This window comes from Cinclus cinclus, chromosome 13, assembly GCF_963662255.1.
Source record: "Cinclus cinclus chromosome 13, bCinCin1.1, whole genome shotgun sequence".
NCBI classification, from domain to species: domain Eukaryota; kingdom Metazoa; phylum Chordata; class Aves; order Passeriformes; family Cinclidae; genus Cinclus; species Cinclus cinclus.
In genome coordinates, this window is record NC_085058.1 from 20,759,506 (window position 1) to 20,787,029 (window position 27,524).

General features: G+C 49.0%; 1 protein-coding gene across 1 annotated transcript in view; it reads right to left on the bottom strand.

Moving 5' to 3' along the window:
* Window positions 1-1,245: 1,245 nt before the first annotated feature.
* The window catches only part of ITGA11 (integrin subunit alpha 11), a 37,589-nt gene continuing 11,310 nt past the window's right edge, over window positions 1,246-27,524 (bottom strand). Inside the window, exons 4-30 of the mRNA XM_062501843.1 lie at window positions 26,946-27,037; window positions 25,822-25,936; window positions 24,291-24,418; window positions 23,583-23,731; window positions 22,468-22,612; window positions 21,644-21,809; window positions 20,294-20,364; window positions 19,672-19,816; window positions 17,941-18,089; window positions 17,111-17,251; window positions 16,251-16,454; window positions 15,492-15,622; window positions 14,809-14,975; window positions 13,031-13,173; window positions 12,047-12,157; window positions 11,760-11,845; window positions 10,620-10,821; window positions 8,616-8,714; window positions 7,416-7,492; window positions 6,460-6,549; window positions 5,343-5,433; window positions 5,123-5,236; window positions 4,275-4,361; window positions 3,700-3,810; window positions 3,136-3,231; window positions 2,785-2,898; window positions 1,246-2,579 (exon numbers count right to left, since the gene is read on the bottom strand). Coding sequence (XP_062357827.1) covers window positions 2,508-2,579; window positions 2,785-2,898; window positions 3,136-3,231; window positions 3,700-3,810; window positions 4,275-4,361; window positions 5,123-5,236; window positions 5,343-5,433; window positions 6,460-6,549; window positions 7,416-7,492; window positions 8,616-8,714; window positions 10,620-10,821; window positions 11,760-11,845; window positions 12,047-12,157; window positions 13,031-13,173; window positions 14,809-14,975; window positions 15,492-15,622; window positions 16,251-16,454; window positions 17,111-17,251; window positions 17,941-18,089; window positions 19,672-19,816; window positions 20,294-20,364; window positions 21,644-21,809; window positions 22,468-22,612; window positions 23,583-23,731; window positions 24,291-24,418; window positions 25,822-25,936; window positions 26,946-27,037 — 3,296 coding nt within the window. The 3' untranslated portion in view covers window positions 1,246-2,507. The remainder of the gene's footprint in view (window positions 2,580-2,784; window positions 2,899-3,135; window positions 3,232-3,699; window positions 3,811-4,274; window positions 4,362-5,122; window positions 5,237-5,342; window positions 5,434-6,459; window positions 6,550-7,415; window positions 7,493-8,615; window positions 8,715-10,619; window positions 10,822-11,759; window positions 11,846-12,046; window positions 12,158-13,030; window positions 13,174-14,808; window positions 14,976-15,491; window positions 15,623-16,250; window positions 16,455-17,110; window positions 17,252-17,940; window positions 18,090-19,671; window positions 19,817-20,293; window positions 20,365-21,643; window positions 21,810-22,467; window positions 22,613-23,582; window positions 23,732-24,290; window positions 24,419-25,821; window positions 25,937-26,945; window positions 27,038-27,524) is intronic.

Here is a 27,524-nt window from a genome sequence, read left to right on the forward strand (position 1 = left end):
TTTTCCTGAGGAGAGGATTCCAGAGCAGCAAGAAAAATTCCTGGGAGTTGATTCCAAAATATTCCCAAGAGGGGGAAGGTCTTTGCTGTGGAAGAGCTGCTCCTGCCTCGGGCGTATTCCTGGTTTTTATCCTGCTTCCCAAGGAATTCCTGCTGCCTCGTGTCATGGAATGCTGTCCTGCTACCTTGGCAAAGGATAGGGAATACCTCTGGATATTATGGGTTTTTTATTGTTTTTATTTTTTTTCTTGTTAGGTTTGGGACTGATTAAGTGTACAAAAATATCTGAATAGATTTATATATTGAATTTTTAATATAGAAATATCAATAATATAAAAATAAATATAAATAATATATAATTTATAAACATATATATAATTATATATGATATGTAAAATATATCCAATTATATAGAACAAGATATATTTATATTTATATTTATATTTATATTTATATTTATATTTATATTTATATTTTTTATATTTATATTTTTTATATTTATATATTTTATATTTTTATTTTTACTGAAATAATCCTGAAGGATCCTGCCCATTCCTGGCTGCTCTCCACCTGTTTTCCTCCATGCGCTGGGATCCAAATCCTGGGAATGTGGGAGGGAAGGAGGGAAGGATCCTGTGGGATCAGGGCTGAGCTCACGGATCCTTCCTGGACAGGAATCCCAGGATTTGGGCTCTCCGGGAGATCCCTGAACCCCAACCCGACCCCTGAGCTCCCAATCCATCAGAAATTGGAAAATGCAGAATTACCGCTCCAGCTGAGCATGGAAAATCTGATTTGGGAATTTTAAAATCCCTTTTTATACCAAATTTGGGTCTCCCAAGGGCTGCTCATCCCTCTCAAACATCCTGGGAAAACCTCACATCCCATGGAAATAACAAATAATTATTATCCTGTAATAAATCAGGATATTTATATATCCTGATAATTCCAGGATCCATCCCCCTCCCAATCCCAGAGGAATGGGAGCAGCCCCTCCCATATCCATGAAAAAAGGGAACACGCACCAGGAATTTTTAAAATTACCATATTTTTAATCCTTAAAAAATACCAGGAATATTTCCCGAACCTCCTCCTTCATTCAGAAAACTTCCACTTCCCTCTTCTCCATAAAATTAATATTAGCATAAATAATTCCGCTATGCCAAGGGCGAATTCCCGCCCCTCAAAATTCCATGATTTCCATGGCACCAGCTATGTACAGGTATGATACAGGTGGGCTCCCCAAACTGCTCTGCTGCCACAAAACTCATCAAACTGCTTTTTAATTAATTTCTCAAAATTAATTTTAAATTTTTAGAAATTATTTTTCAATTTATTTTTTTTTTTGTAACTATTTTAAATTTTTAAAAAATCCATTCTAATTTTTTTTTTTTGTTTGTTTTCTGGCATGATATTTTTTTTTTTTTCCCCCTCTCCTTCCTATTTTTTCGAAGAATTATGTACAGCTGGAGATTTGGCATTTAAGGTGCTTGAAATCACAAGAATTTCATTCAGTGCATTCAGACTAATTAACGCCTCCACTTAATTACTCCACTTAACGAAGGCAGTTTGAGAGCTGTGGCCAGCAGAGCCCGGGATTTGCCACAGCTCCGCCACGGGAAGGAGCAATCCATGTTTTTTGGGGTTTTTTTTTTGGATATTAATTATCATTATTATTATTATTATTATTATTTTAAGGAGTTTTCCAGCCCCACATCAGGGACCCCTCACGTCGGTGTCCCCTCGTCCCTGCTGCTGCCACCTCGGTGAAATCCCGGTTGGAAGCACCTCCGAGGAGATTTTTTGGGAATTTTCAGTTGGCTTGAGGTGTTTTTAATGGAACATTCAGTTGGTTCGAGGCTTTTTTTTTTTTTTATGGAATTCCAGTTGAAAGCTCCTCTGAGGAGACTTTTTGGAGAATTTTCAGTTGGTTTGAGGGGTTTCTTTTTTATGGAATTCAAGTTGGAAGCACCTCCAAGGAGATTTTTTAAAATTTTCGATTGGTTTGAGGTGTTTTTTCAATTGAATTCCAGTTGGAAGCTCCTTGGAGGAGATTTTTGGGGAATTTTTGGTTGGTTTGAGGTGTTTTTTTTGGGAATCCCAGTTGGAAGCTCCTCCGAGGAGACTTTTGGGGAATTTTTGGTTGGTTTGCGGTGGTTTTTATGGAATCCTGATTGGAAATTCCTCCAAGGAGATTTCTGGGGAATTTTTGATTGGTTTGAAGTGTATTTTTTTTTTTTTTATGGAATCCAAGTTGGTAGCTCTTCCAAAGAGACTTTTGGTGAATCTTTGGTTGGTTTGAGGTGCTTTTTATGGAATCCCAGTTGGCGCTCCTCCGAGGAGAATTTTTGGAGAATTTTCTGTAGGTTTGAGGGGTTTTTATGGCTTTTAAGTGCTGTTCCACAAGGGGTGTTCTCTCATCCCGCTGCAAAGCCAAGCTCAGCCCCCAAATCCCTCGGGATCCCGGGAATCTCTGGAGCTGGGAGGGGGCTCCAGGCCCCAGCAGATTCACTCCATCCCTTGGGAATTCTGCTCCCTCTCCGCCGCTCGCCGGCGGCTCCCGCTCTTGAAAAACCCGAGCTGTGGGTAGGGAAGAGAAAAAAAATCCCATTGTTATTCCGGGAGCTTTTAATGGGATATCAGCTGGAAGTTGGTCCTGGATATATTTTATGTGGAAAAGGGGATTTTGAGGATTCTTGGTGGTGTTGAGGAGCTCGTGGGGCACTGGACATGGATCCCTCCATGCATGGGAATTTCCAAAAATCCTACAAAATGTTCAGCTCACCTTCCAGAGCACCAGGACGAGCAGGGCCAGGAGCAGGAGACCTCCAAAGGTGCTCCCAAGGATGATCCAGATGGGAATCTGTGATTCCTCGGGCTTGGAGATATCAAATGTGATCTGGAGGAGAGAAAACGCTGCAGATTCCGGGCAGGAATGGCGAGGAAAAGGGGATGGTGGGAATGCTGAGCACCCCTTCCTTTGGGAATTCTCTGCCAAGGATTTGGCTCGGTTTGCCCTGCGGAATGAGGAGATTCCTCTGGACCTGGGTCCCTCCCAAAGGGATTTTGCCAGTGGGATCAGGGCAGGGTGTGTCAGAATCCCAAAATTCTGGATCCACCCCGTCCCAAGGCTCACCTGGCGGCTGGGATCTTCCTCCTGGAAAACGAAGGGACTCCGGAAGCGCCGCTGGAGCGCGGCGATCGTGGTGAGCTTCAGTGTCTTGAACTTCAGCTGCACCCAGAGAATCCCACATGGAAAAGGAACCCCCATTCCCAATGGGATCCATCCCATCCCATCCCATCCCATCCCATCCCATCCCATCCCATCCCATCCCATCCCATCCCATCCCATCCCATCCCATTATCCCATTCCCATGGGTTTGTATCCCCAGGGATTCTGTTTACATCCATGAGGATGCAGGGCAGGCAAGGAGTGGGGCAGAACATCAGCAAAAAGGAGATTATAAATTAATTAAATTTGCATTAATTAATTAGTTATGGAATTAAACAATCCATGACGAGGTGCTGTGGATTCACAATCCAATAGGATGGGTGGCTTTGGGAACAAAAATCACCCTACGCCCACCTGGGCTTCCTGGGGAAAGGAAAAAAATCCCACGTTTTTGGGGGAGGAGGGGGGGGGCGAGGGTTCCCTTGGGGGATTTTCCCTGGAAATCCTCATTTTCTGTGGAGCACTCACTGCTTTCAGAGACTTCATCCAGAGATTTCCACGCAAGTGCAAGTTCAGCTCCTCGTTGGGAGCCAACTTCACCTCGCAGTCGATGGAAACCACGTCGGAGTTGCTGTGGTTCTGCAAAGGGAAATGTGGGATCATGGCTGGTAAAGGAGGGAAAATCCCACTGGGATTCATCCCTGGCTTGCACCGAGGGAAGGAGAATCCCACGCATCCCTTCTCCTGTGTGGCCAAATCCCCACATGCTTTCAATTTTCTCCCCCTTTTTTTTTTTCACCCCAAACTTCAACAATTTTGCTGGTTTTTGTGCTGTTCTTTCCCTCCAAGTTTTCCCTCGGAAAAAAAACGATCCTGATTTTGTGAGCTGGAGAATTCCTCACTCCCTGTAAATCCTGAGTATTAACAGGGTTTTATTTGCAGTGGCTGAGAGGAAAAATCAAAATAAAACATCCAAAGGGCTTAAAAATCCCCTAAAAATTCCAGTGTCCTCCCCTGCCATGTCCACGGGCCATCCCTATTCCAGGTTTTTTTCCTGTTTTGGGATATCCTGGAGCCAGGATCAGCCCTGGGGAGGTGAGTACCAGGTGTGGGGTGCGGGTCAGATCCTCCTGTGCCGGGGTTCTCCGGTAGTCAGTGGTGTTCCCCCAGATGGTGCAGGTGGTGTTTTCCTGTGGGAGAAGCCGATGGAATTCTGGCACGGACACAGGGATCATGGCACTCACTTCCCTGTGCTCCCATCCCAATGGAAGTGGGGGTCCCCAGCACCCCCCAGGATTTGATGGAGCTTGGGATGGAGTTTGGCTGGCTGGGGGATGTGGCTGGAGGGCTGGAATCCCCTCCTAAACTGGGACAGAATCCCATCCTAAACGGGGCTGGAATCCCATCCTAAACTGGGACAGAATCCAATCCTAAATGGGGCTGGAATCCTATCCTAAACGGGGATGGAATCCTATCCTAAAGGGGGCTGGAATCCCATCCTAAACGGGACTGGAATCCCATCCTATACTGGGACAGCATCCCATCCCAAACAGGACTGGAGTCCCATCCTAAACTGGGACAGAATCCAATCCTAAGCGGGGCTGGAATCCTATCCTAAACGGGGCTGAAATCCCATCCTATACTGGAACGGAATCCCATCCTAAACCGGGCTGGGATTCCATCCTAAACTGGGATGGATTCCCATCCTGAACAGGGCTGGAATCCCATCCTAAACTGGGATGGAATCCCACCCTAAATGGGGCTTGAATCCCATCCTAAACTGGGACAGAATCCCATCCTAAACCGGGATCCCGTCCTAAACGGGGATCCCATCCTAAACCGGGATCCCGTCCTGAATTGGGATCCTGTCCTAAACTGGGACAGAATCCCGTCCTAAACTGGGATCCCATCCTAAACTGGGATCCCATCCTAAACCGGGATCCCGTCCTACCTGGTCCGCCTGGAATTCTGCGGGCAGCAGGAGCCGGTTGCCCGCACGGGTGGCCACGGGCACGGTGATCTTTAGGGTCACCCCTTGCACCGGGAAGAATCCCAGGTTCTGCAGCTGCCAGGGAAGAGCACAGGGACGTGTTGGGATTGTGGGACAAGGATCCCGGCTCCCGGGGCAGATCCCAAATCCAGGAAAACTCCGGGATCCAATCCCTGCTCACCGTGAAGGTGCAGTGGAAGGGGGGCCCGATGGGATTGGATCCATCCAGGGAATTGTTGGATCTGATCTCAAAATAGTCCAGGCTCGATGTCCTGTGGGACAAAGGGTGACAAAGGGGTTTTTAAGATTTTCTCCTTTCCTTATAGGATTTTCCCCTTTTTTTTTGCAGGATTTCCCCCCTTTCTTTGCAGAATTTTCACCTTTCTTTGCAGCATTTCCCCCTTTCTTTGCAGAATTTCCCCCTTTTTTTTGCAGGATTTTCCCCTTTCTTTGCAGAATTTTCTCATTCTTTGTAGGACTTTCCCTTTCTTTAGTAAAGCAGACTCATCCCAGGCCTTGGATGAGGTTTTGGTGTCACAGGAGCTAAATCAATCCCTGCTTTGCAGCTGGAGAGGTGGGAAAAGAGCCAGGAATATCCTGTGGGAACCCATTTGGGAACACATGTGATGGCCCCAAACCCCCACATTCTTTAAAATTCTCTCCCTTCTTTTTCACTCCAAAATTCCCAAATTTGATATTTTCTGTTCTCTTCTTTCCCTTCATTCCGAACTGGAGAATCCCCTCGCTCCCCATAAATCCTGAACATTAAAGGAATTTCATTTACGGCATCTGTGTAAAAAATATAAAATTACCCAAGGGCTGAAAAATCCCCTAAAAATTCCAGCAAGCAACGCCAGGGAATGCGCTTTGGGATCCCTGATTTTCCCATCAGCAGCTTCCTTAATTATCTCTGCCTTCATCCCTGGCTCTACCAGATTTTTAATTCCACGCTCATCCCACAGCTGAGCTTCCCTCCGATGGTTTTGTGGGATGGACACTGGCCCAGACACCAGGAGCACCTGTTATGTCCATTATTACCTCCAAGAATTCCCTTTTTTCCCCCCCCATAAAAACTCACCCTCACACCTCTTTAATAAAATTTATACCTTTAAACATGGGGAAAATCCAGCGCGGCAATTTTATAAAAACCTCTCCCCGATTTTTTTTATTTTTACGGCTCCTGCTTTTCTTCAATAAATTTCCCAAATTAAACCTCGGTTTGAAGGCTGCTCCCCAGCTGGTTTTCCCAAGGGATTTTCCCAATCCCAGGAACAGAATCCCATCCCAAACCCCCTCACCTGGTGAAGAGCAGGTCGGCCTCGTACTTGAGCTGGAAGTTGAGGTGGACAGTGTTGTCCTCCTTGGTGCTCTCCTTCTCCTCGCTGTCACTGGAACAGCAGCAGGACCAGGGCGGGTCAGGCAGGACCCAAATCCCCTTGGGAATTTTTTTTTTTTTTTTTTTTTTTGGGGAAATGCTGAAATTTTCTGCTTTTTCAGTCAAAGCAGGGTTTGATTCCGGGATTTTTTTTGGTGAAGAAAATTATTTTGGTGGAGGTGGAGGTGTCACCCCCATCCGGTAGATTGAAGTGGTGAAGGGGAATCCTCCTCTGCTCTAATAATTGGGAATTTTATTGAAAAATAATCAATATTAATAATTTAGTCAATTCATAATTTATTCATTAATAATTTAATAAATATCAAATTGGTTTAATTTTTCCATTCTTTGCAAGATTTTCCCTTTCCTCATAGAATTTTTCCCTTTCTTTGCTGGATTTTCCCCCTTTCCTTGCAGGATTTTCCCACATTTCCCAGTGAGAAATCTTTACCCGTGCAGGAACGGGGAGTAAGGATAACTTTGTAAAATTATTGGGAGACTTTTTCCTGGGGAAATATTTGGGATGGGAGCATGGATGAGAAAACAGCAGTGGCTGGAGATCCAGCAGAGCCTGGCAGCTTCCACAGGCACGGAAAAATCATGGATGTAAATCCCCAGATAAATAAAAATAGCCAAGTTTGGGAGCACAGGGTTTGGGTAAACAGCCAAGTTTGGGAACAACTGGATCTCCATGGGGTTATTCCATGGAAAACCTCTGGCTCTGGAGGAGGGAATCCCAAGGGAAGCCCAGAGAAGCTGTGGGATCCCTGGAATTGTCCAAGGTTGGGATCAGGGAAGGGGTGGGACTGGATGGGCTTTTTATCCAGCCTGAGCCATTCCATGATTCTGTGATTCCAGAGGGACAAAGCATCCCCAGACCTGCTGGCGACCATGTGGACCTCCATGTTCTGCAGGAAGACAGACTTGCTGAATTCAAAATCCAGGCGGAAAGCGACCTGCGGAGAAGGGAAAAACACCGGGAAAAAACATCGGGGGGGATAAAATCCCAAATGCTGAGCAGGGACCCTGCGGGAGACACAATTCCCAATCCCACTGGAATCCAGCAGAGCCTTTTCAGGCAGAGAGGAGTTGCAGGAATTCTCAGAGCCCCTGTGATGGGAGCAGCAAGCGGCTCCCTCTGGAAGCAGATCCCTGCAGAGGCCCGGGATGGGCGGGAAGCGGAGGCAGCTGGAGCGAGCCAACACCAATAAAACGGGATAGATGTGATCAATGTCCCGTCTGCAGCGACCTCAATCCGTCTGGGCCAGCACAGCTGACTGGAATATTAAAGCTCTCGCAGCTCCGAAGCCAAAATTCCATCTCCAGCCCAGTCGTTGTTTTGGCAGGAGCGGCGCTACCTGATGGCCCACGGAAACATTCCCGACCCTGTAGGTCATGGGTAGCCAGCTCCTCGTGCAGCCACAGGCATCCCACTGGGATTTTTGGGAGCTTTAAAGACGAGCCTGGTGCCTGAGGCTCATCCATCATAATCAAGGAAAGGTTTCAGTCAGATTCGGGAAGATGGGGAGATTTTCCTCTCCAGATCCTGCTTGTGTTGGTCCCTTTTCCCACGGGTAGCAGGTGGGATTCCGTGTGGATTTCCCCATTGTTCCTTTCCCACCTTATCCCGGAATTTGATGTTTCCTGAGGGTTTATGGCTCGTAAAAATGATAAACTGGAGCTGGGCTCATCCCAAATGCTGGGAACACCAGTTTGGAGGATGCCACCACCCACTGGCTCTGAGCTAGATCCAGAGGAACCTCAAAGCAAGGAAAACCTCTCAGGCAGAGAAGGAGCCTCCTCCTGCAGGGAATCAGCTCGGTGAAGTTCCCATCCATGGTTTGAAGCCAACATTAATTTTTTCCAGAGAACTGGAGGTGAATTCTGTCACCCGGAGGAGCTGGGTTGGATTCTGGGGCTCTCCTGGGCAGGATCCCAACCACCCCAGCTTCCCTAAGATCCCTTTCAAACTCCAAGAGGGAAGAAACCAGAAGCTGATTGGTAAAATCCTGCTCAGGGCTGCCCAGATGTGGCAGATGTGACCCCAGGGGCAGAAGGTCCATGTTGGGAATGTCCTACCTTGGCCTTGGCACGGAAGAAGGGGTAGCTGACGTTGCACACCCTCCTGGTGGGGTGTCGGTCGTCACTGGCACAGTCGATGTTGATGTCGGTGTCATCCTGAAACGGAACATGGAGTGTCCGGGACACCGGGAATGAGCCCCGGGAACCAGCTCTTCAGGAAACTGGGAACACCCGAAGGGCTCAAAATGGGCCTTGGTTTTGGGAGAACAAAGAACCAATGTCCAACCAACCAACAGCCAATCAACAACCAATGTCCAACAAATCAACAACCAATCAACAACCAACCAATGATCAATGACCAACCAAAAACCAACAAACCAACCAGTGGCCAACCAATCACCAGCCAATGGCTGACCAACCAATCACCAACCAACCAATGACCAACCAACCAGGCAATGACCAACCAATCACCAACTAATGGCAAAGTAATGACCAACCAACCAATGACCAATGATCAACTAACCAAAAAAGACCAACCAAACCGATGCTTTGGCCAACCAATGAGCAACTAATGGCCAACCATCTAATGGCCAATGATCAATGAACCAATGACCAACTGACAAATTACCAACCAACCAATGACTAATCAACCAATCAATGGCCAACAACCAAAACCCAACCAACAACCAACCAATCAACAACAAGAGCCATGGACCAACCAACCAAGGACCAAGACCCAAACAACCAAGGACCAACCAACCAAGGACCGAATCCCAACCAACCAATGGCCAACAAACCAATGAATGAAGGAAGGATGCAACCTACAACCAACCACGAACCAAAACTCAACCACCAACCAAAACCCAGCCAAAGGACCGTGCAACCAACCAGCCAGTCTTCCAACCCACCCTGCTCGCTGCAGCTGGGAATCCTTCCCGCGCATCCATTGATATTCCTGGAAAGGGGCATCACTAGGAAGTGACTTTCAGTCCCCTGATTTAATCCTTGTTATGAATTTAATTACAGCAGTGAATGAATTTAACAGCGGTGAATAAATTCACCTGAGCATTCCTGGCATTCCTGATTTTCCTCACCGTGACAGGATGAGCTATTCCAGCTTCTATCCCACAGGCGGTCAGTTTGAGATGCTGCCTCTGGAAAAGTCCTACCCAGGAGATGGAATATCCCAGCACCAGCCTGGAGTTTCCTCCCACTCATCTGCTGAAATTATGGACTTTTTGGGGCCACAGCCACTTTTTATTTATAAGACCCAGACATCCATCCTCTCTGGATGCTCCTTTATAAGGAAGGACAGCCAGGAGCTCGTTATCCATGACTCCTCCATGACCAGCTGCAAATATTCCCTACAACCACTGCTGCCTGGTGCTTTCTGTTCCCCTCCATCCTGAGGATTTTCCCTGCTCCCCTCACATCATATGGAATAATCTCCAAAAAATGCATTTTTCTTATTTTGTGGGCAGCGAGCCCCACAATTTTTCCTTGGCACGGCTTGGAGAAAAACAAAGGAGATGGGATCTGCGGGCAGGGATGAAGTCATGGGGGGGTGAGGGAAGGCTCAGCAGCATCAGCACATTCCCAAACCTCGCTGGGAGCAGGGTGGAACCGCACCAAGATAGAGTGAGTGGGGGAATCACATTTTTTGGGACACTCTGGGATTATCCAGGGAGAGCCATGGAGAGATGCTGAGCTGTGGCCACATTCCCATAACCAGCTCCTACTTCCAGGAGTTATTTCTCAGCTGCAAAAACTCGTTCCTGACAGGAACTTGGCCATGTGCGGGGAGTATTTTTAAACAACTGCAGGAGAAAAATAGAGGGAAATAATTTCCTCTGTGTTTGACCTTCGCTCAGGCTCTTAAAACTCAAACGCTTTTGTATTTCCAAAATAAAGAGCTGGAAGTGCTTAGAAACGGAGCCCATAAACAGCTCTGATTTACGAGGGATGGGGACAGATTTGGGCTCTGCTTTAGGCTGCATCTTTCTCATCCAGCTGGGATTAGCAGTGCCTCTGGAAAAGCCTGGATCTCCCCTGGGAGCTCACCTTGGGGATCAAGCTGGCGAACTGGAGGTTCCTGGAGAAGGAGATGTTGAGGACGGCGCTGTAGGCGTTTTCCCCGCGGTTTTCCAGCATCGCTTCCACAGCCACCCTTCTCCTGCTGCTCTCGATGACGAAGACGGAGGCATCGAAGGAGAGGCTGAAAGCTGAGCAGTCCCCCCTCCGCAGCGCCCTCCGGCAGAATTCCCTGCAAGAAGGGAATTCCCTGCATTCCTGGGATTTTACCATGGGTAGTGCATGGAAATCCCTGCTCTCCCTCTGTCCTGCCGTGCCGAAAGAGGAATTACGGATTCCTCCCGTTGTCCGTAATTTTGGGATTTTTGGCCAGTGGTGTGACCCTCTCTCAAGTTAATAGGAATGCTCGGCACAGCTGGGAAGTAGGGAAAAACCAGATCCTGTGCCAATAGCAAAGGGGGCTCCAGGCCCCATCCAGCCTGGTGTTGGACATTCCAGGGATCCAGGGGCAGCCACAGCTTCTCTGGGAATTCCATCCCAGCCTGTCTGCCCCTTCCCAATATCCCATCAATCCCTGTTTTACCTAAAGCCATTCCCTGAGTTCTGTCCCTCCATCCCTTATCCCAAATCCCTTTCCAGCTCTCCTGGAGCTCCTGCAAGGGGCTCTGAGGATTCCCTGGATCCTTCCCTTCTCCAGGTGGACATTCCCAGCTCTCCCAGCCCAGCTCCAGAGCAGAGGGGCTCCAGCCCTTGGAGCAGCTGTGGGGCCTCCCATGGATTCAGGGATAACCTTTAATAGTTCTTTAACCATGGAGCTGCAATGGGGAATTATTTCCATGAGTCAAACCCATAATTGGCAGGTAGGTAATGCCAGCCTTGCCGTTATTCCCTGGTATTTCCTGATTTGTATCCCTGGAACTCATCACCATGGCACCAAGTATTAGCTGGTTTGTGGATTCCCTGAAAAACCATGGATTCCTTCCAGCCAGGGAGAAGGGAGAGGCTCAGAAATGCCAAGGAGCACCTCGTGAAGGGCTTGGATGAGCCTCGTGGTGACACTGGGTGAAGGAGCAGCAATGTCAGAATTTATGGAATGCAGCTCGGGGCTGGATTTTGGAGTCTTCCCCCGTTGGTGACACTTTTGGAGGATGCTCTGTGTCACCTACTCACATGGCACTGGGAATGTCACTTCGGGCATCCAGCACCAGGTCGGGGACACAGTGCTCGTCCTCATTGCAGCCGTTCCAGAAAGGGACCTGAGGGGACAACGAGAGCAGCTCGGTGACAATTATTCCAAAGATAAACCTGCCCTGGTGCCCTGGGAGGTGGCACTTGGGAGGTGGCACTTTGGGAGGTGACACTTTGAGAGGTGGCAGCTGGGAGGGGGAACTTGGAAGGTAATACCCAGGAGGTGACACCACGGGAGGTGACACCTGGGAGTGTCACCTGCTACCTACAGAGACCCTGAGCGAGGTGGGCCACCCATCGTCCAGCATGGGGCCGTGCTCGGGATGCTCCAGCTCGTAGTCGATGGAGAACGTCACCGGCTTCACGTAATCCGCCGTGTCCTGCGGCACACGGAACACGTGGGAGAGCGGCCCAGGGCTGTCTGGGGTGGGGCAGCACCTCAGGGTGTCCCCCAGAGGTCCCAGATCTGCCCTGCAGACCCAGCCTGGGGCCGGGATGTAATCAAAAAACAGATCCCATCTCCAAGGTTGCTCCAAGACCCATCCAACCCGGCTTTGGACAATTCCAGGGATCCAGGGGCAGCCACAACTCCTCTGGCAATTCCATTCCAGCCATGAATTCCTTCCTGATATCCCCCCTGCCCTCTGTAATCCCCAGGGACCTCCTCCCGTGCCTTGCGCCGAGGTGCAGAGGGATGCTCTGAAGGGAGATTTTTCTGGGGCTAAATCATGAGCTCCAGCTCCATCTCCAGCCTCAAATTTCCCAAAAGTTCATGGCAGTTCAGGCTGGGGCTTGGGGCCAGGCCAGTCTGGCAGCTCGGGGCTTCCTGGCTTCTATAAGATCCTCCTCATTCCCTGGGAATGTTCGTGTTTGGCCAGGTTTGTGCATCAGCTGCTCCTTGCAAGCGAGGGATCCACCAGCTCTGCACCCCGGGGTGGGACCCTGCTGCTCCAGAGGGGGACGCCCCCAGGGACTGGCATTCCCGATGGGATAAAAAAAGCAGCATTCCTGATTTTGGAGCAGGAAAAGCAGCCTGACCCTGGGATGAGGACGCGGCTCGTGGAACTGAGCACATGGAAGCCGCGGTGATGTCACTGCCTGGGGACCCGGCAGCTGCCACGTGCTGGCAGCTCCATCCCTGACCACATCAAAGGAAGGGAAGGGATCCAGTGGGATGGATCCAGCGGGACAAGGCTCATTCCCACCAAGGAATGCTGAAGAGAACATCCCAGCCCCTCCTGCTCCACACTCACCAGGACGTGGAAGGGGAGGGTGTGGCAGAGCTCCTGCCCGGCGAGCAGCACCAGCCCCCTCGGTGCCACCCGGTCACCGCCGTCATCCAGGTGTGCCCGGGGCGAGTAGCGGCGCTCGTCGATGGTCGTGTTGTACCTGAGCCCTGCGAGGACAGGCCCAGCTCAGCCCTTTGTTCAGGGCCACACACAAACCCCAAACCCCGGGCGAAGAGCGGCCCCGTTCCCTGCGGAGGGAAATCCCAGACAGTTCTGGGAAAAGCTTCCCCTGCTCCAAATGAGGAGTTTTAGAAATGAATTCTTGCAAGACCCGGTGTAAAATCTGCGAGGGGGTGGAATTCTTTGCTGGAGGAATCAGAGCACACCCCTCACCTGGATGATTTACAGAGTCCCTTTGCTTCCTGCACTGCTGTTGGAAAGAAACTGGAGATTTCCAGCCAAGCAGGGATTTTGGAGAACCACAGAATCTCAGAGTGGTTTTTGGGCTGGAAGGGACCTTAAATCTCATCTCATTCCAGCCCCTGCCATGGCAGGGACACCTTCCACTGTTCCAGGGTGCTCCAACCCAGCCTTGGACACTCCCAGGGATCCAAATTCTCTGGGAATTCCATCCCAGCCCCTCCCCACCTTCCCAGGGAACAATTCCTTCCCAAATATCCCATCTAAATCTCTCCTCCTTCAGCTTAAAGCCATTCCCTGTGTCCTATCCCTCCATTCCTTCTCCCAAATCCCTCTCCAGCTCTCTTGGAGCCCCTTTAGGCCCCAGAAGGGGCTCTGAGGTTTTTCTGGATTCTTCTCTTTTCCTGCCTGGACACCCTCAGCTCTCCCAGCCTGGCTCCAGATCAGAGGGGCTCATCCAGGGGGTGATTCTTCTGTGTGGAAATAAAGGTAAAATCAAATAAATAAGGAAATCCCACTCAGATTTTATCCCACAGGGACAGCAGCAGGGAGAAAAATGCCAGATTTGACAGCACAAAGCAGAACCCTTGCTCTGGGCCCTGGGAGTTTTTCCTTTGGCTTCAAATCCTGATTTTCCTTGGACAGTTTTTGCCACTGGCTTGCAGGGGCTGAGCTGCCATCGCTTCCCTGCTCCGCTGGCTCCCGGGAATCCGCCGGGGGGACTCGGGGTCACGGCACCATCCGAGGTTTAACAAGAGAGCTGGCCAGCTCCACAGATTCCCTGGGATGCTGTGGAAAATGCACATCTGGCCGACAGATGTGTCCCACTGCTGCAGAAGGAGGGATGGAGGAGCCCTGCGGAACGCGGGCTGGGCACGGCCTCTCCTGTCCCGTCCCGCTGGGGTGACATTCCTGTCAAACGGAGCACGGAAAGGCAAATCCCAGGAGAGCTCAGCCCAGGGAATGGCTGAGGGATGAGGTGGGATTTATCCTGGGATTTAATTTTGGCAGAGGCACCACCAGAACCCGGAGACTCGGCTGGGATAGGGACAAACGTGAGTGACACAGAAGTGGCAGATGGACACAAGAGTTCCTCCAAGCTCCTGGGTGGTTTCCATCCCAAAAGTTTGGTTTTCCACAGGGCTGGAGACCCGAGCAAGGCAGGAATTGGGATTTTGGCCTTACCCGCACTGGCAGCCTGGAAGTGATTAAAATCTGAGTGGGATTCCCTTATTTATTTGATTTTACCTTTATTTCCACGCAGAAGAATCACCCCCTGGATGAGCCCCTCTGCTCTGGAGCCAGGCTGGGAGAGCTGAGGGTGTCCAGCCAGGAAAACAGAAGAACCCAGAGTGAGGCAGGAATTGTGATTTTGGCCTTACCCACGCTGGCAGCCTGGAAGTGAGCAGAGAGGAAGAGGGCGGTGAAGCAGACGAAGGCCCTCATGCAGGTGGCCTCCTTCCCGTTGCGCTTGCAGTCCTTGGTGAAGATGTTGATCTTGGAGGGCTCGAAGCGGAGGCTGGCGTTGATCTGGACCACACTGCGGGACCTGCGGGGTGGGGAGAGGGAATGGGATGGGTTCTGGGTCGGGATGGGACGTCCTGGAGTCTTCCACAACTCCAGGTTTGGCTTTTCCACTCCTTTTTTTTTTTTTTTTTCAGAAGGTTGGGAAGACTGAAGGCCCTCTCCGAGCAGACCTCAGGGTGAACCATCGCGGCTGGGCACGGCCACCCTCCACCCTGACAGCTTCAAGGGGATTCCCAAACATTAATTAACAGTTGAAAATGTTGCTCTAATTAAATCAGAACGGAAGGAGCCTGCGCAAATCCCCACAAATTAATTCGGAATTTCTGGAGATCTATGGATGAAATTCAATACAAAACCAACTCTGGCATCTTTTTAGGGCCTGAGGGTACTGAGATCCCACAGCTCTGTAGGACGGGGAGTGTTTATTCAGGAAAGATGGCTTGGGTTGTTGGGAGATCATTTTTTTTTTCCTGGAAAAATGTCGGCATGATTTGGGCAGAGGAAATCGGGAGAGGGCACCAAAGGATCCCTGGCTCACCACAGCACCACGGCGTTGCCCAGCGAGCCCACGGCCAAGTCCACGAGCCCGTCCTCGTTCAGATCCAGCTGCCCGTGGATGCTGCATCCAAAATACATCAGGCCCGGAGCGAGGTCGGCGGCCGCAATCCTCTGGAAAGGAATGGGAACAATCCAGGCTGGATTCCAGCAGGAACATCCCTGCCTGCCAAGGGTTTGCCAGGCCGGCTCCGCCTCGCCGCTGGGAATTCCCCATCCCAGGAGGTTGTACTAAACATGATTTTCCCAGGGAATGAAAGCAATTCCTCTTTGGAGACGCCATGCAAAATTTCTACGGGATTTACCCTATTTAATGTTTATCAAAAGTGTAATAAGTAAATAAATAATTTTATAATTAATCGACAAATCTATAGCAATCACTTGCAATGAATACGAAACATTGTTTCTAGTTTCCAGCCTTTTTCCCGCTATTCCATGGAATAATTTAGGTTGGAAAATCCATCTAAGATTGTCCAACCATCCCCCTGCCAAGATGCCAAGGCCACCACCAACGTCCCCAGGCGCCATGTCCACACATCTTAAATCCCAGCAGGGATGGGGACTCCACCACGGATTGAATTCCAACGTTTTGTCTTGGACACCTCAAAAGAGGGAATATCTGGCCGTAATAACAATTAAATCCCAGGTGTGGATTTATCCTGCTCCATCAGTCCTTAAAATAGCAACAAATGGTATTTATTCCCATGGAGGATGAGGAAAACCAAACCCAGGGAAGCTCCACCTGCTTGTACTTCTTCAGGATGGTCTCCTGGAATCCAAGGAAAACATAAATGGCTCCTTGGTGCTCGTCCTCCAGAGGCGCCCCGACCACCAGGTCGTTGTAGGAGTCCTGGTTGAGGTCGGGAACGGCGGCGATGCAGGAGCCGAAACGGGAATTCTGGTAACTCTGGAGGTCCACAAGGGCTCCGCTGGGAATGAAGAGGTTCTTCCAAGGAGAGAAAAAAAGGAGGGAAAACAATTCCCAAATTAGCAGGAGCAGGACTGGAAAGAGGAGAAACCTTTGAGTGAACAGTGGAGTGTTGTGGAGAGATTCTCCAAGAAAGGAGGTGGGAGCATTCCCAAGGATGTGGGATTTTGGAGCCCTGAGCCCCCAGCCAGCCCCACTTCTGCTTTTCACCTTAATCAAGAATTAAATAGTAACAATAATAACAATAACAGCATATTCATATAAATCCCATGATAAATATAAATTCCACCATAATAGATATTACATCGTGATAATAGCAGTAATAAAAATAGCAATAATAATAATAATAATAATAATAATAACATATTCCTTATTAATGATACATTCCATAATAAATATAAATTCAATAGTAATAAATACCCAATAATAATAATAATAATAATAATAATAATAATAATTATAATAATAATGATAATGAATGCTCTATATTAGCAACCAATTCCATAATAAACACAAACTCCATGAGAATAAACATTCCGTAATGCTAATTATAGACTTTCCATGTTAACAATAAATTAAATAATAAACATAAATTCTGCAATAATGAATACTTAATGATAATAATAATAGTAGCAATACTAATAACAACAATGATGTCCCCGGGTGGCACTCACCCCCTGCAGGGTGTACACGTAGACCTTGCCCCTCTCCCTGCCCTCACTGAAGAACATGGGAGCTCCCACCAGCAGGACGTCGGTGACGCCGTCGCCGTTCACATCCAGGGAATTGATCTCGCTGCCGTAGTAGGAGCCGATCTGGAGGAGACAGGATGGGTTGGGAACGATTCCATCCTCCCTTGTGACACTCCCTGGAATCATCCCTGGGATCCACAGGTGTAGAGGAGGTGAATCCCTCTGTAGATACCCCCATGAGGCCCCCTTGGTATTTTCTCGGAGATAAGAAAAGCTACTTAACTAGAAACGGCTCATGTTAGAAAAATGTAGACTGTCTCTTATCTTTTGAGAATATTATTGGTTAGATTTGATTATTTATAAGTGGTTGTTCCAAACAAAGAGACCTTACATAGTTGGTTAAAATATGTTAACCCTATATCCTATTGGTTCACTTTTGATACCCCCCTAACACTATAAAAGTAAATTTAGTGCCCCCCATGTATTCAGAAAATTCCTGCATCACCCCCCTCAGAGAATAAAAGCCTGTGGAAAAGTCTGAGGAGCTTCCCGGTCTTTTTTATGTCGGCTGAAGAAGGTTCCTGTGAGCAAAGATGAAATCACAGCAGAGCGGAGTGCCTGAAGGCCCAACGCTTACACACCTCGTACTGACCCCTGCCTGAGAAAAGCAGAGGCAGGGGGGAGAAAAACTTCCACACTGGGACATCCACAACCAGCACGTTCCAACTCGGGGAAAAAAAATCGAGGGGGAAGGTTGATTTTTATTTTTTTTTTTTTCCCATGGGAGGAAAAGCATTCCCAGTGGGAATTACCTGCTCTCCCTTGAGGGCCTGGTGGATGGTGAGGTTCCTGTTGCTGTGCATGTTGAACAGGATGACTTTGCCGGTGTGGTTGAACCGCGGCGCTCCCGCCACGTAAATCCGCTCGTGCTTGGTGGAGATGACGGAGGAGACGGTGTAGCCTGGGAAGGGATGGACACGGGGTGAGGATTCCCTGCCTGCTCCCAGGATCTGCTTTCCGTTAGCCCCTGGCTGCCGACGCAGCTCTGGCCACTTCCCAGAAAGGGAAAGCTTAAAAGAACCTGGATTTTTCTGAAGATAAAATCACCCAGATTTTATCTGATTGCCCCAGCGCCTCCGGTGCTGCCGCAGCCGGAGCTGTGCCGGGAGTTTTGGCGCTGCCTGATTTGCACTTCCTGTGCAAATCCTTCTTTTGTCGAAGGTGAACCCAATTCCTGCAATTCCTGAATTTCTGAGTGTTTTATTTCATGGCTCACATCAAGCTGGACGAACCCTCGTGAGGTGCTCAGTGCTGGGATGTTGCAGCTCCTGCTGCCCCGCTCCTCCAGGAACTCCGGGCAGGAAAAGCTTTTCTGGTGCTTGATGTCAACATTCCCAGTCCAATAACAGCCATGAATCCATCAAAACCACTTCTCCTCATGGAAATAACCCTGCCTAAGCCAATGACCCCGAGCAATCCCTTTTCCCTACTGGGATCACCCCCTGAGATGCGGCACTTCCGTGGTCACAGGTGGGATTTTGTAGGAATATAAAGGTGGGGCTGCCAAATCCCAGTTTTTAACCCCAAGTCCAGGTTCCTGAACCTCCAGGGTCAGGTTTAAATTCCACTTAAATCCTTAGAAGTGGAACAGGGTGCCCAGAGAAACTGCGGCTGCCCAATCCTGGAATGTTCCAGTCCTAGGCTGGACAGAGCTTGGAGAAACCTGGGAGAGGTGGAATGGGGTGAGCTTTAAGTCCCTTTCCAATCCCAATCATTCCATCATTCTGGGATTCAAAGTCTGGTCAATCATGAAACTGAATCACATTCCCTGGAATTGCATCCAGGTGAATTTTGATTATCTCCAGGGATTTCCAGCCGGCTTTCCTTGGGGTCCCTCCTTCCTTAAAAATGCCCCTCCTGGAGGGATATTCCTAAACCAAGCATCAGCACTGAGCCCTCCAGGCTGCTCCTCAGCAGGATACACCAGCATTCCTGAATATTCCCAGATTTCTCCCTCCAGGCAGTGGGAAGAAGAGCCCAGCTGAGCTCTCACAGGGATTCCCATGGCACAGCCATCCCAGCTCCGGGGGGACACTCCACTGTCACCCCATGGATGAGCCATGTGTCCACATTCCCAGGGAAGAGCCTCGAGGAGCTGATCCCATGGAACCCCACCTCTGTCCCCACCACGGGACAGCCGCATCTCCGAGGAGAGGCTGCGTTTCACAATCCCGGCCGATATTTTTATTCCAGAACTTCAGTGGCTGCACATGGAATGGATTAACCCAGCAGGTATTTCCTGCCCAGGCATGAAATTCCATCGGCGCTTTGAGACCGTTCCAAGAAAAGCTGTGGATGACCCGCAGCTGGCTCGGCTGCTCCTGAATTTAAATCCCATTTGTTCCCTGCTCTGGGGTCGTAGCCAGGCTCTTCCCAGGTGAGGATGCTCCTGTGCTGCACCCCACGAGGAATATCCTATTTTTAAGGATAAAATCCCAAATTCCCACCCCCTGTGGCAGCACAGCCTTGTTCAGCTCTCCCACCTAAATACGCTCCGTGGTTTTTCAGCTCCTCTGGGAATTCCTGCAGGTAGGATTCCCGCAGGGGAATGACCTTCCCGCTGCTGGTTTCCTTCAGGACGGCTCCATTCCAGTCGTAGGCTCCCACTGCTCCCAGAAGGATCCCGTCCTGTGGGAAAACAGGAGTGGATTGATGGGATTTCTTCCCAAGGGGAGGTGATGATTCCATCCCTCTGATCCCACACGGACCATTCTTCCAAAAAAACACCTGGAATGCTGGAGGGTTTAAAAAACGCTGGATGGACATTTCCACCCTATTCCTGTTTTTTTTTTCAAATGGGTTTTTTCTCTCGCCCCAGGAAATTCCCACTGTTTTCATGGACATCCCAGCACGTCCTTCCCAAGAGGGAGGAGTGGCTGCAGATCCTAAGGAATGCTTGGGTCTCCCAACACCTCCCTTTCCCATGGGATAATCCACCAGCACTTCCTTATCCTCATGCTAATGATTTAACTCCATGATTAATTATTTGTCCCCAAATCCCAATCTCCCACCTGGAGCAGGGGGTGTTAAGCAGGACAAGGCAGGAGCAAAAAAAAAAAGAAAAAAAGAAAGAAATTCTTAAAAATCCCACATTTCCTCTCTTACTTCCACAACATGGGATGAAAATCCAGTCTGGGACATTTCCAGCCCAAAGGAGATCTCATTCTTGTTGGTTCCTTAAAAAATAAAAAAGGGAATTTGTGTTTAGTGGGTTCCCATCCCATTCCAGCCCTTCCTTGGACAGAGACACTTTTCCCTATCCCAGGGTGTTCCAAGTCCTGTCCAGCCTGGCCTTGGGCACTGCCAGGGATCCAGGGGTAGCCACAGCTCGTCTGGGAATTCCATCCCAGCCAAGAATTCTTAATTCCCAAAATCCCATCTAGCCCTGCCCTCTGGCAGTGGAAGCTATTCCCCATGTCCTGCCCCTCCATCCCTTATCCCAAATCCCTTTCCAGCTCTCCTGGAGCCCCTTCAGGCTCTGAGCTCTCCCTGGATCCTTCTCCAGATGAACATTCCCAGCTCTCCCAGCCTGGAGCCTCCTCCGGTCTCGCTCCAGCAGCTCTGGGTCCCTCTGATGATCCCATTTCTCCCTAAATCCCCCAATCCCACAACCTCGTGCTATTAGGAGTCTGGGAGCTCTGCTGGGGTGCAGCTTCTCTCCTTGCAGAGCTGCAAGATCACCCAAAAATGGTGACTGGGAGGTTTTTGCTTCCTAATTCCAACTGGGAGAATTCCTCATCCAGAGCAACTTCCACAGGGAAGCGCCAGGGTGGAGGGAGGAAACTGGGAAACTTGTGGGGAATTTGTGAGCTGGTTTGAGCTAAAATTCCCCAGATCCAAGATGTTTCATTCCCAGTGCGAGCCCTCCATCTTCTGTTCCAGTTGTGCATTCCAGGCTGCATTTTTCCTCTGAAATTCGGATAAATTTAGTTTGGGAGAGCGACAAATTTGTCACAAGAGCTGATGTTTTAAGACAGAAATATTTCCTGATATTTCATTTCAGCCAATAAAGCCGAAATCCCAACATTATTCCTGTAATCTCCCAATGTCTGGCACCCCAGGAAGCTCCTGTGTGGGTTTTCCTGTTTATAACCCTGGAATGTGATGGATGAGGAAGACACTGACGTCCAAATTCCCCCCATACCAAATCTCCAAGGTTTTCTATAAAAAGGAAAAAAAAAGAAAAAATCAAAGCCACCAGAATTCCAGTGGCTGGAATGAGGTGTGTCCTTTGGAAAAGGGACCTCTGCTCCCGATATCTGAGGGATACAACCACTCCAAATAAAGACATTCCCTTAAATCTGAAGATATTCCAAGCAGGATTTTAGGTTTTACTGCGGAAGCCACGTCCAAATTCTGGGGCGGAAAACAAAAAAAAGGATCCCATTCAAAAAAATCCCCAAAAAAAGGATTACATTCCCAAATTGGGATGTGCCAGGGAGGAGCATCCCTCACCTTCCAGGCTGAAAATCCTTTCTCCCAGAGCATCCACGATGTCCTTGAGTGCCGCCTCGTCGGTGACATTGAAGAAGTGTTTGTCGTCGGGGTCGCTGGCGATGAATTTGATCTCGTTCAGAAAGGCCTCGGGGTTGATCCCTCTCCTGTTGTAATAACCCAGCACCTGGTTGGGAATAAAATGGGAGAATTCCATGGAATTAGAACTCCCGGTTGGTTCGGGTTGGAAGGGATCTTAAAGGGATCTCATCCCGTTCCATGGTTAGGGACAACTTCCTCTATCCCAAGGTTGCTCCAAGCCTCGTCCAATCTGGCCTGGGACACTTCCAGGGATGGGGTCAGCAGCTCCTCTGGGCCATTTTCCCAGGATGGATAAAACCATCCCAAAGTCCTCTGGGGTGTCCATGGGGGAGAAGCCCCATCCTCGGATCTGACCCCACTTTGTGGGAGCAAACTGAGGAACTGCCACAATTCCTCCAGGAATTCCTCATGGAATCTGGAGTCCTGCCTGTCCCTGGTTCTGGCAGCCGAATCCCAAATGGAGCATCCCAAAAGCAGCACCAACTACAAGGAGCTCTTGGAATGTTCCAGGAGCAGTGGGAATGGACAGGACCTCTTGGAATTCTCAAGAATTCTCACTGGAAGAGCAGTGAGAATAGATAACCACAAGGACCTCTTGGAACATTCCAGGAGCAGTAGGGATGGAGAGGACCTCTTGGAATGTTCCGGGAGCAGTGGGGAAAGCCTGTCCAGGTGCTCTGTCATTCCTGGAGAACCACGGAGCTCAGCAGGAACCTCCAAAGCCCAAGAACGCTGTCACTCACCGCCACGGCGTATCTGGTGACATTGTCCCTCTCGCTGTCCTCAATCACCTTCTCCAGGTCTGGGCTGTCGTGGGATTCTCCATCTGTGATGACAATCATTACTCTCTTTGCCCCTTTCCGGCCACCTTTCCGAAACGCTTCCGAGCTGCAAGTGAAGAGATGCCCTGGGCTGCTCAGCCCCGCCAGCTCCGTGGTGGCTCTGCTGCCCCACCGAGCCCGCCCCGAGGCGTCCCTGGTGCTGCTGCCCCTCGGGGAGGTGCAGGAACCCTGGGGAAAATGCTTTGGGATCAGGATTCCCTCACTTTTTGCAGGAAAGAGGCCTTAATTCAGCAAAATCGGATGAGGGAACAGATTTTGAGTTGGCCAGAGGAGTTTTGGCCTTGGCCTATGGAACTTTTCCCTGGGACGGGAAATTTCTTCATCCAGTTCTCCACCCCTGCCAAAATCCCGCTATTTTGACAAAGCATGGTCCCAAATCCCAGAGTATTTTTGGAAAAGGGACACTGAGCAGGGCTGGGGACTCTGCGTGATCCAAATCATTCAGGACCTTGCTCAGATCTGGCCAGGATCCATCTAAAACTTTTCCAAGCTGCCCAGGGCAGTGCTGGAATTGCCATTCCTGCAGGGACTTCAAAACCACATGGATGTGGCACTTGGGACATGGTCAGTGGCGGCCTCGGCAGTGCTGGACTTGATCTTTGACCTCTTTTCCAACCTAAAATTCCATGACCAACAGCAGGAATACTGCTTGGGAAAAGTGCGGGAGTGAGGATTTGTCCCTGGAAAGGGAGGAGATGGAGCTGTCCTGGGTTCCTGAGGACGCTCCAGGGATTTCCAGGAGACCTGCAGTTTTTGGGGCTGAATTTGGGGTCTGGGAGCTCATCCCAGGGAGAAGACACAATTCCAGAGTCTACTCCAGCTGCAAATGAGGACAGGGCGATTTTGGGAAGCACCATTAGCAAAACTTCCTACAAATTTCCCTCCAAACCCTGGTGATTCCCCCCCCTCCCCGCCATTTTTAAGCAGCAAGGAGAACAAAGGAAGAGGGAAGGAGTGGGGGAGGGGAAAAAATGGGAAAAATTGGAAGGTTTTCCTGGGAATGGGAGGGGTTTTACCGAGCGAACTCGATGCCGTAGGCGGTCCTGGTCTCTGTGCCCCCTCGCTGCTCGATGTGGCTGGCGGCCGCCACCACGTCCTGCACGGACCTGTAGTCGTTCAGATGGAACTCATGGACCACGTCCTCTCCATACTGGACAACTCCCACCTGGGAATGATGGGAACGTCACCGAAAACGCCGAAAAAACAAGGTCGTGGTTTTTGGTTTTTTTTGAATCGCCAGGCCACCATCAAAATTCCAGCGCTCGCCACTGTTAAAATTTCAGTGCTCGCTCGTTACCAGTTTTCCCTCTGTGGCATCATTCATAATTCCCAATTTTACGGCTCTCCCCCCTGCTCTGCTCCCAAGTTTTGGGGTGATCCAGATGTGCCGTGCCTCGCTGTGACAGTTTGGACCCACACCATCTTCAGGTGGGACCAAACCGGATTGTTTGGGAAAATTTGGGATTTTCCTGCTCAAATTCCTGCCTAAATCAACCATGATTCCTCAGAGCAAGAGCATGGAGAGCTCCTTTCCATGGGGTTTCATCCTCCCTGTTCCTATTGGGATGTGGGATCCCTCCATAGCTCACTTAGGGACATTAATGGGAGCGGTTTTTTCCATGGGTTGAGTTAAAAATCCCAATATTTTGACAAATTCCAGCATCTTGACAGAAAACGGACATTAGGAATTGCCCTGGGATGACACAAATGGTTCAGGGCCTTACCTGGATCTGGCCAGGACCGATGTAAAATTTTTTCAGGATATTTATCAGGAAGTGTTGGACTTCAACCCACGGATAAATGCTGTTGGATCCATCCAGAACGATGATGATGTCCATGTAGGTCTGGCATCCTGTGGAAAATCCAGGGGTTTATTAAAAGTCCTCTTGCCAAGGGGCAGATTTATGGCTTCACTTCCAGCCAGGTACTTCCTCTTAGGATTTCTCGGGAAGGAAAAAGAACTGATTTCAATAATTTGGGGAAGAACTTGGGGCTGCAGCAAGGTGGGGAGAAGCCACAGGAATCCTCTTCATTGAGAAGAGATGGGATCGCTTCCTAGGAATAACACCCAGCGGCATCATTTGGGATTCAGCTTTGGAATTTGATCCCAACTAATATTATTCCACACTTCAAAGAGGAGCAGGATCCGACTCCGTTCCTCCCGCAGAGCCGTTCCTGATCCCTGAGTCATTCCCAGCCTGGCCATGGAACACAAGGCGGGCATTTCCTCCCTTCCCATGAAATCCTCGGTTCCGAGGCAGCCAAAAACCCCGGAGGGGACCCCAGGGCTCGGCTCTGCAGTCGGAGCAGGAAGGATTTAAGTTTTGTTTTTTTTTTTTCCAGTGAGGAAAATTGCTCAGGATCATCTCAGCCTTGCTGATGTTTTACAGTGTTCCTTGGAAAAGTCCTGGATTTCAGAGATTTATCAGCTGCTCTTTCACCCTTTGGTGGGTGGAAGGATCCACAGATTGGAGTCACTCATGGATCGCTGGGATCCTCTGTGTGCCTCCATCTCCATCCCCAGCCCGGGAATCAGGGAGAGGAGCTGACCCTGACTCCCACTAATGAAACACTTCCTGAAACTCCCAAAAATCCCAATTATCCTTTACATCAAGGGCTGGAACATAACGAGGGAAGTGACACTAGGAATTTGATGATGCCTTTGCTGCCTCGATCCCGTTTTTCCAAGCCCCTGTTGGTGCTCTGGGAATTAACCAACACCAGAGAGGTTCTGGAGCTGGAGAATCACATCCCATGGGATGAGGAGCTCCCAGGAACAGGACAGGCTTCTGGGAATCCTTCCCAGCTCCAAGAAATCTGGGAAACTTCATTCAAACCCTACAAAATAAAATCCCAGCTCCAAATTCTCAGATTCTAACATATTTAACTCCTGGGCAGTGAGGACTTTGCTTTGTGCAGCCAAACTGGGATTGGAGCCAGGATTGGAAGAGGGATTGGATCTGGGATCAGGGTTGGGATTGGATCAGGGATCAGAGCCAGGGATCAGGTCAGGGTTCGGATCAGGGATGAGAGCTGAGATTGGATCAGGGATTGGATCCGGGATTGGATCAGGGATCGGAGCAGGGATCAGAGATGGGATCTGATCAAGGATGAGAGCTGAGATTGGATCAGGGATTGGATCTGGGATTGGATCAGGGATCGGATCAGGGGTCAGAGATGGGGTCAGAGATGGGATCTGATCAAGGATGAGAGCTGAGATTGGATCCAGGATCAGGTCAGGGATCTGGAGCTCACTCTGCAGAGCCGGAGCCACGCTCCGGGAGAAGCGGAAGTTGGCGTTGACGCGGGAGCACATTCCCGTGGTGTAGTAGGAGCTGCCGCACTCGTGGGACCACAGCGGGCTGCAGGCCTGAGGGACAGAAAAGCAGGATTTGGTTCAACGGATCCCTTTTCCATGGGTGTGTTCACAGCTTCTCCCATGCAAATGGTGCGGGAAACAGGGAATTACGGAATTATGGAGTGACGGGATGGGTTGGGATGGAACTGGAAAACCTCATTCCAGCCTTGGCCATGGGATGGGAAATACTCCATAGGGAAGGTTATTCCAAGATTTCTCCAAGCTGGTGTTGGACACTTCCAGGGATGGAGATTCCATAATAAATGAATGAATAAGTGGATGGATGAATAAATGAATCAAATAATAAAAATAAATAAATAAAATTATACTTTTTCAATATTTAAATACATTACATTATGGTCCCATTAATATAATATAATGTAATGTAATACATAATTATATTATATTATATTATATTATATTATATTATATTATATTATTGCATATTATAGTATATTATACTATATAATGTACTTATAAAATACTTGCCAGATAAAAAACACATTTATAAAATAAGAGCGTATATAAATATTCGCATGGTTTATATATATCATGTATATACTGTAAGAGATATTTATAACATAATAAATATTTATAAATTTAACATATATATTACATGTGCTTATAGAAATATAAATAAATGTCATAGAATCATAAAATATCCTGAATTGGAAAGAACCTGCCGGGATCATCAAAGTCCAAATTTTATTTCATTTCATTTCATTTCACTTTATTTTTTAACTACTTTATTTAATTTCATGTTACTTTATTTTTTTAACTTTTATTTTATTTTATTTATTTTATTTTATTTTATTTTATTTTATTTTATTTTATTTTATTTTATTCCATTTTATTCCATTTTATTCCATTTTATCCCATTCTGTTCTACTTTATCCATAAATCCCTACAAATCTCCCTACTTTCCATAAACAAAAACCCCCAGAGAGGAGCCCCCCAACACCTCCCTGTCCTGCCGCGCATTCCCAAATTCCCAGCCGGCATTCCCAGGAATGCTGCTCACCAGGAAGCTGCTGTCCCTGGGGTTGGTGGCCAGGCTCAGGCCCAGGCGCATGTTGTCCTTGCGCTCCGACACGTTGGACAGCGTCACCCGCCCTTGGGAGAGAGGTTGGGATCGGGAACATTCCCGGGAAATCCGGAATGCCCCCCGGAATCTCTGGAGAAACTGGGAATTGAGTGCTGGGGAGGAATCTCTGCTGGCGGAATTCCAGGTTTTAGGGGTTTTGGGAAGGTGGGAAAAAAACTGGGAAAATTGGGTTGTTTCCTAGATGGACAGTCAAAGAAGGAAAATATTTTTGGGAATGAGGCGGGGAGCTGGAGAGGAGGAAATCCCTCGGAGGGCTCAGCTCCTCATCCTCATCCTGGATTCCCAGGTCAGGGAATCCCTACTTTTTCCATGGCACAACCCAGAAATTTGGAACAGCCCTCAGGGCAGCCCTGTCAATCCTAAATCCCGCTGAGCTGTGTCCCAAACCCTGATCCAACAATTCCTCTGGAAAATGCAGCTCTCTGTGAGCCAGAGCTCCCACTTTGGGAAGCAAACCAGGAATCCTGGAATAATTTGGGATGGAAGGAATTCAAA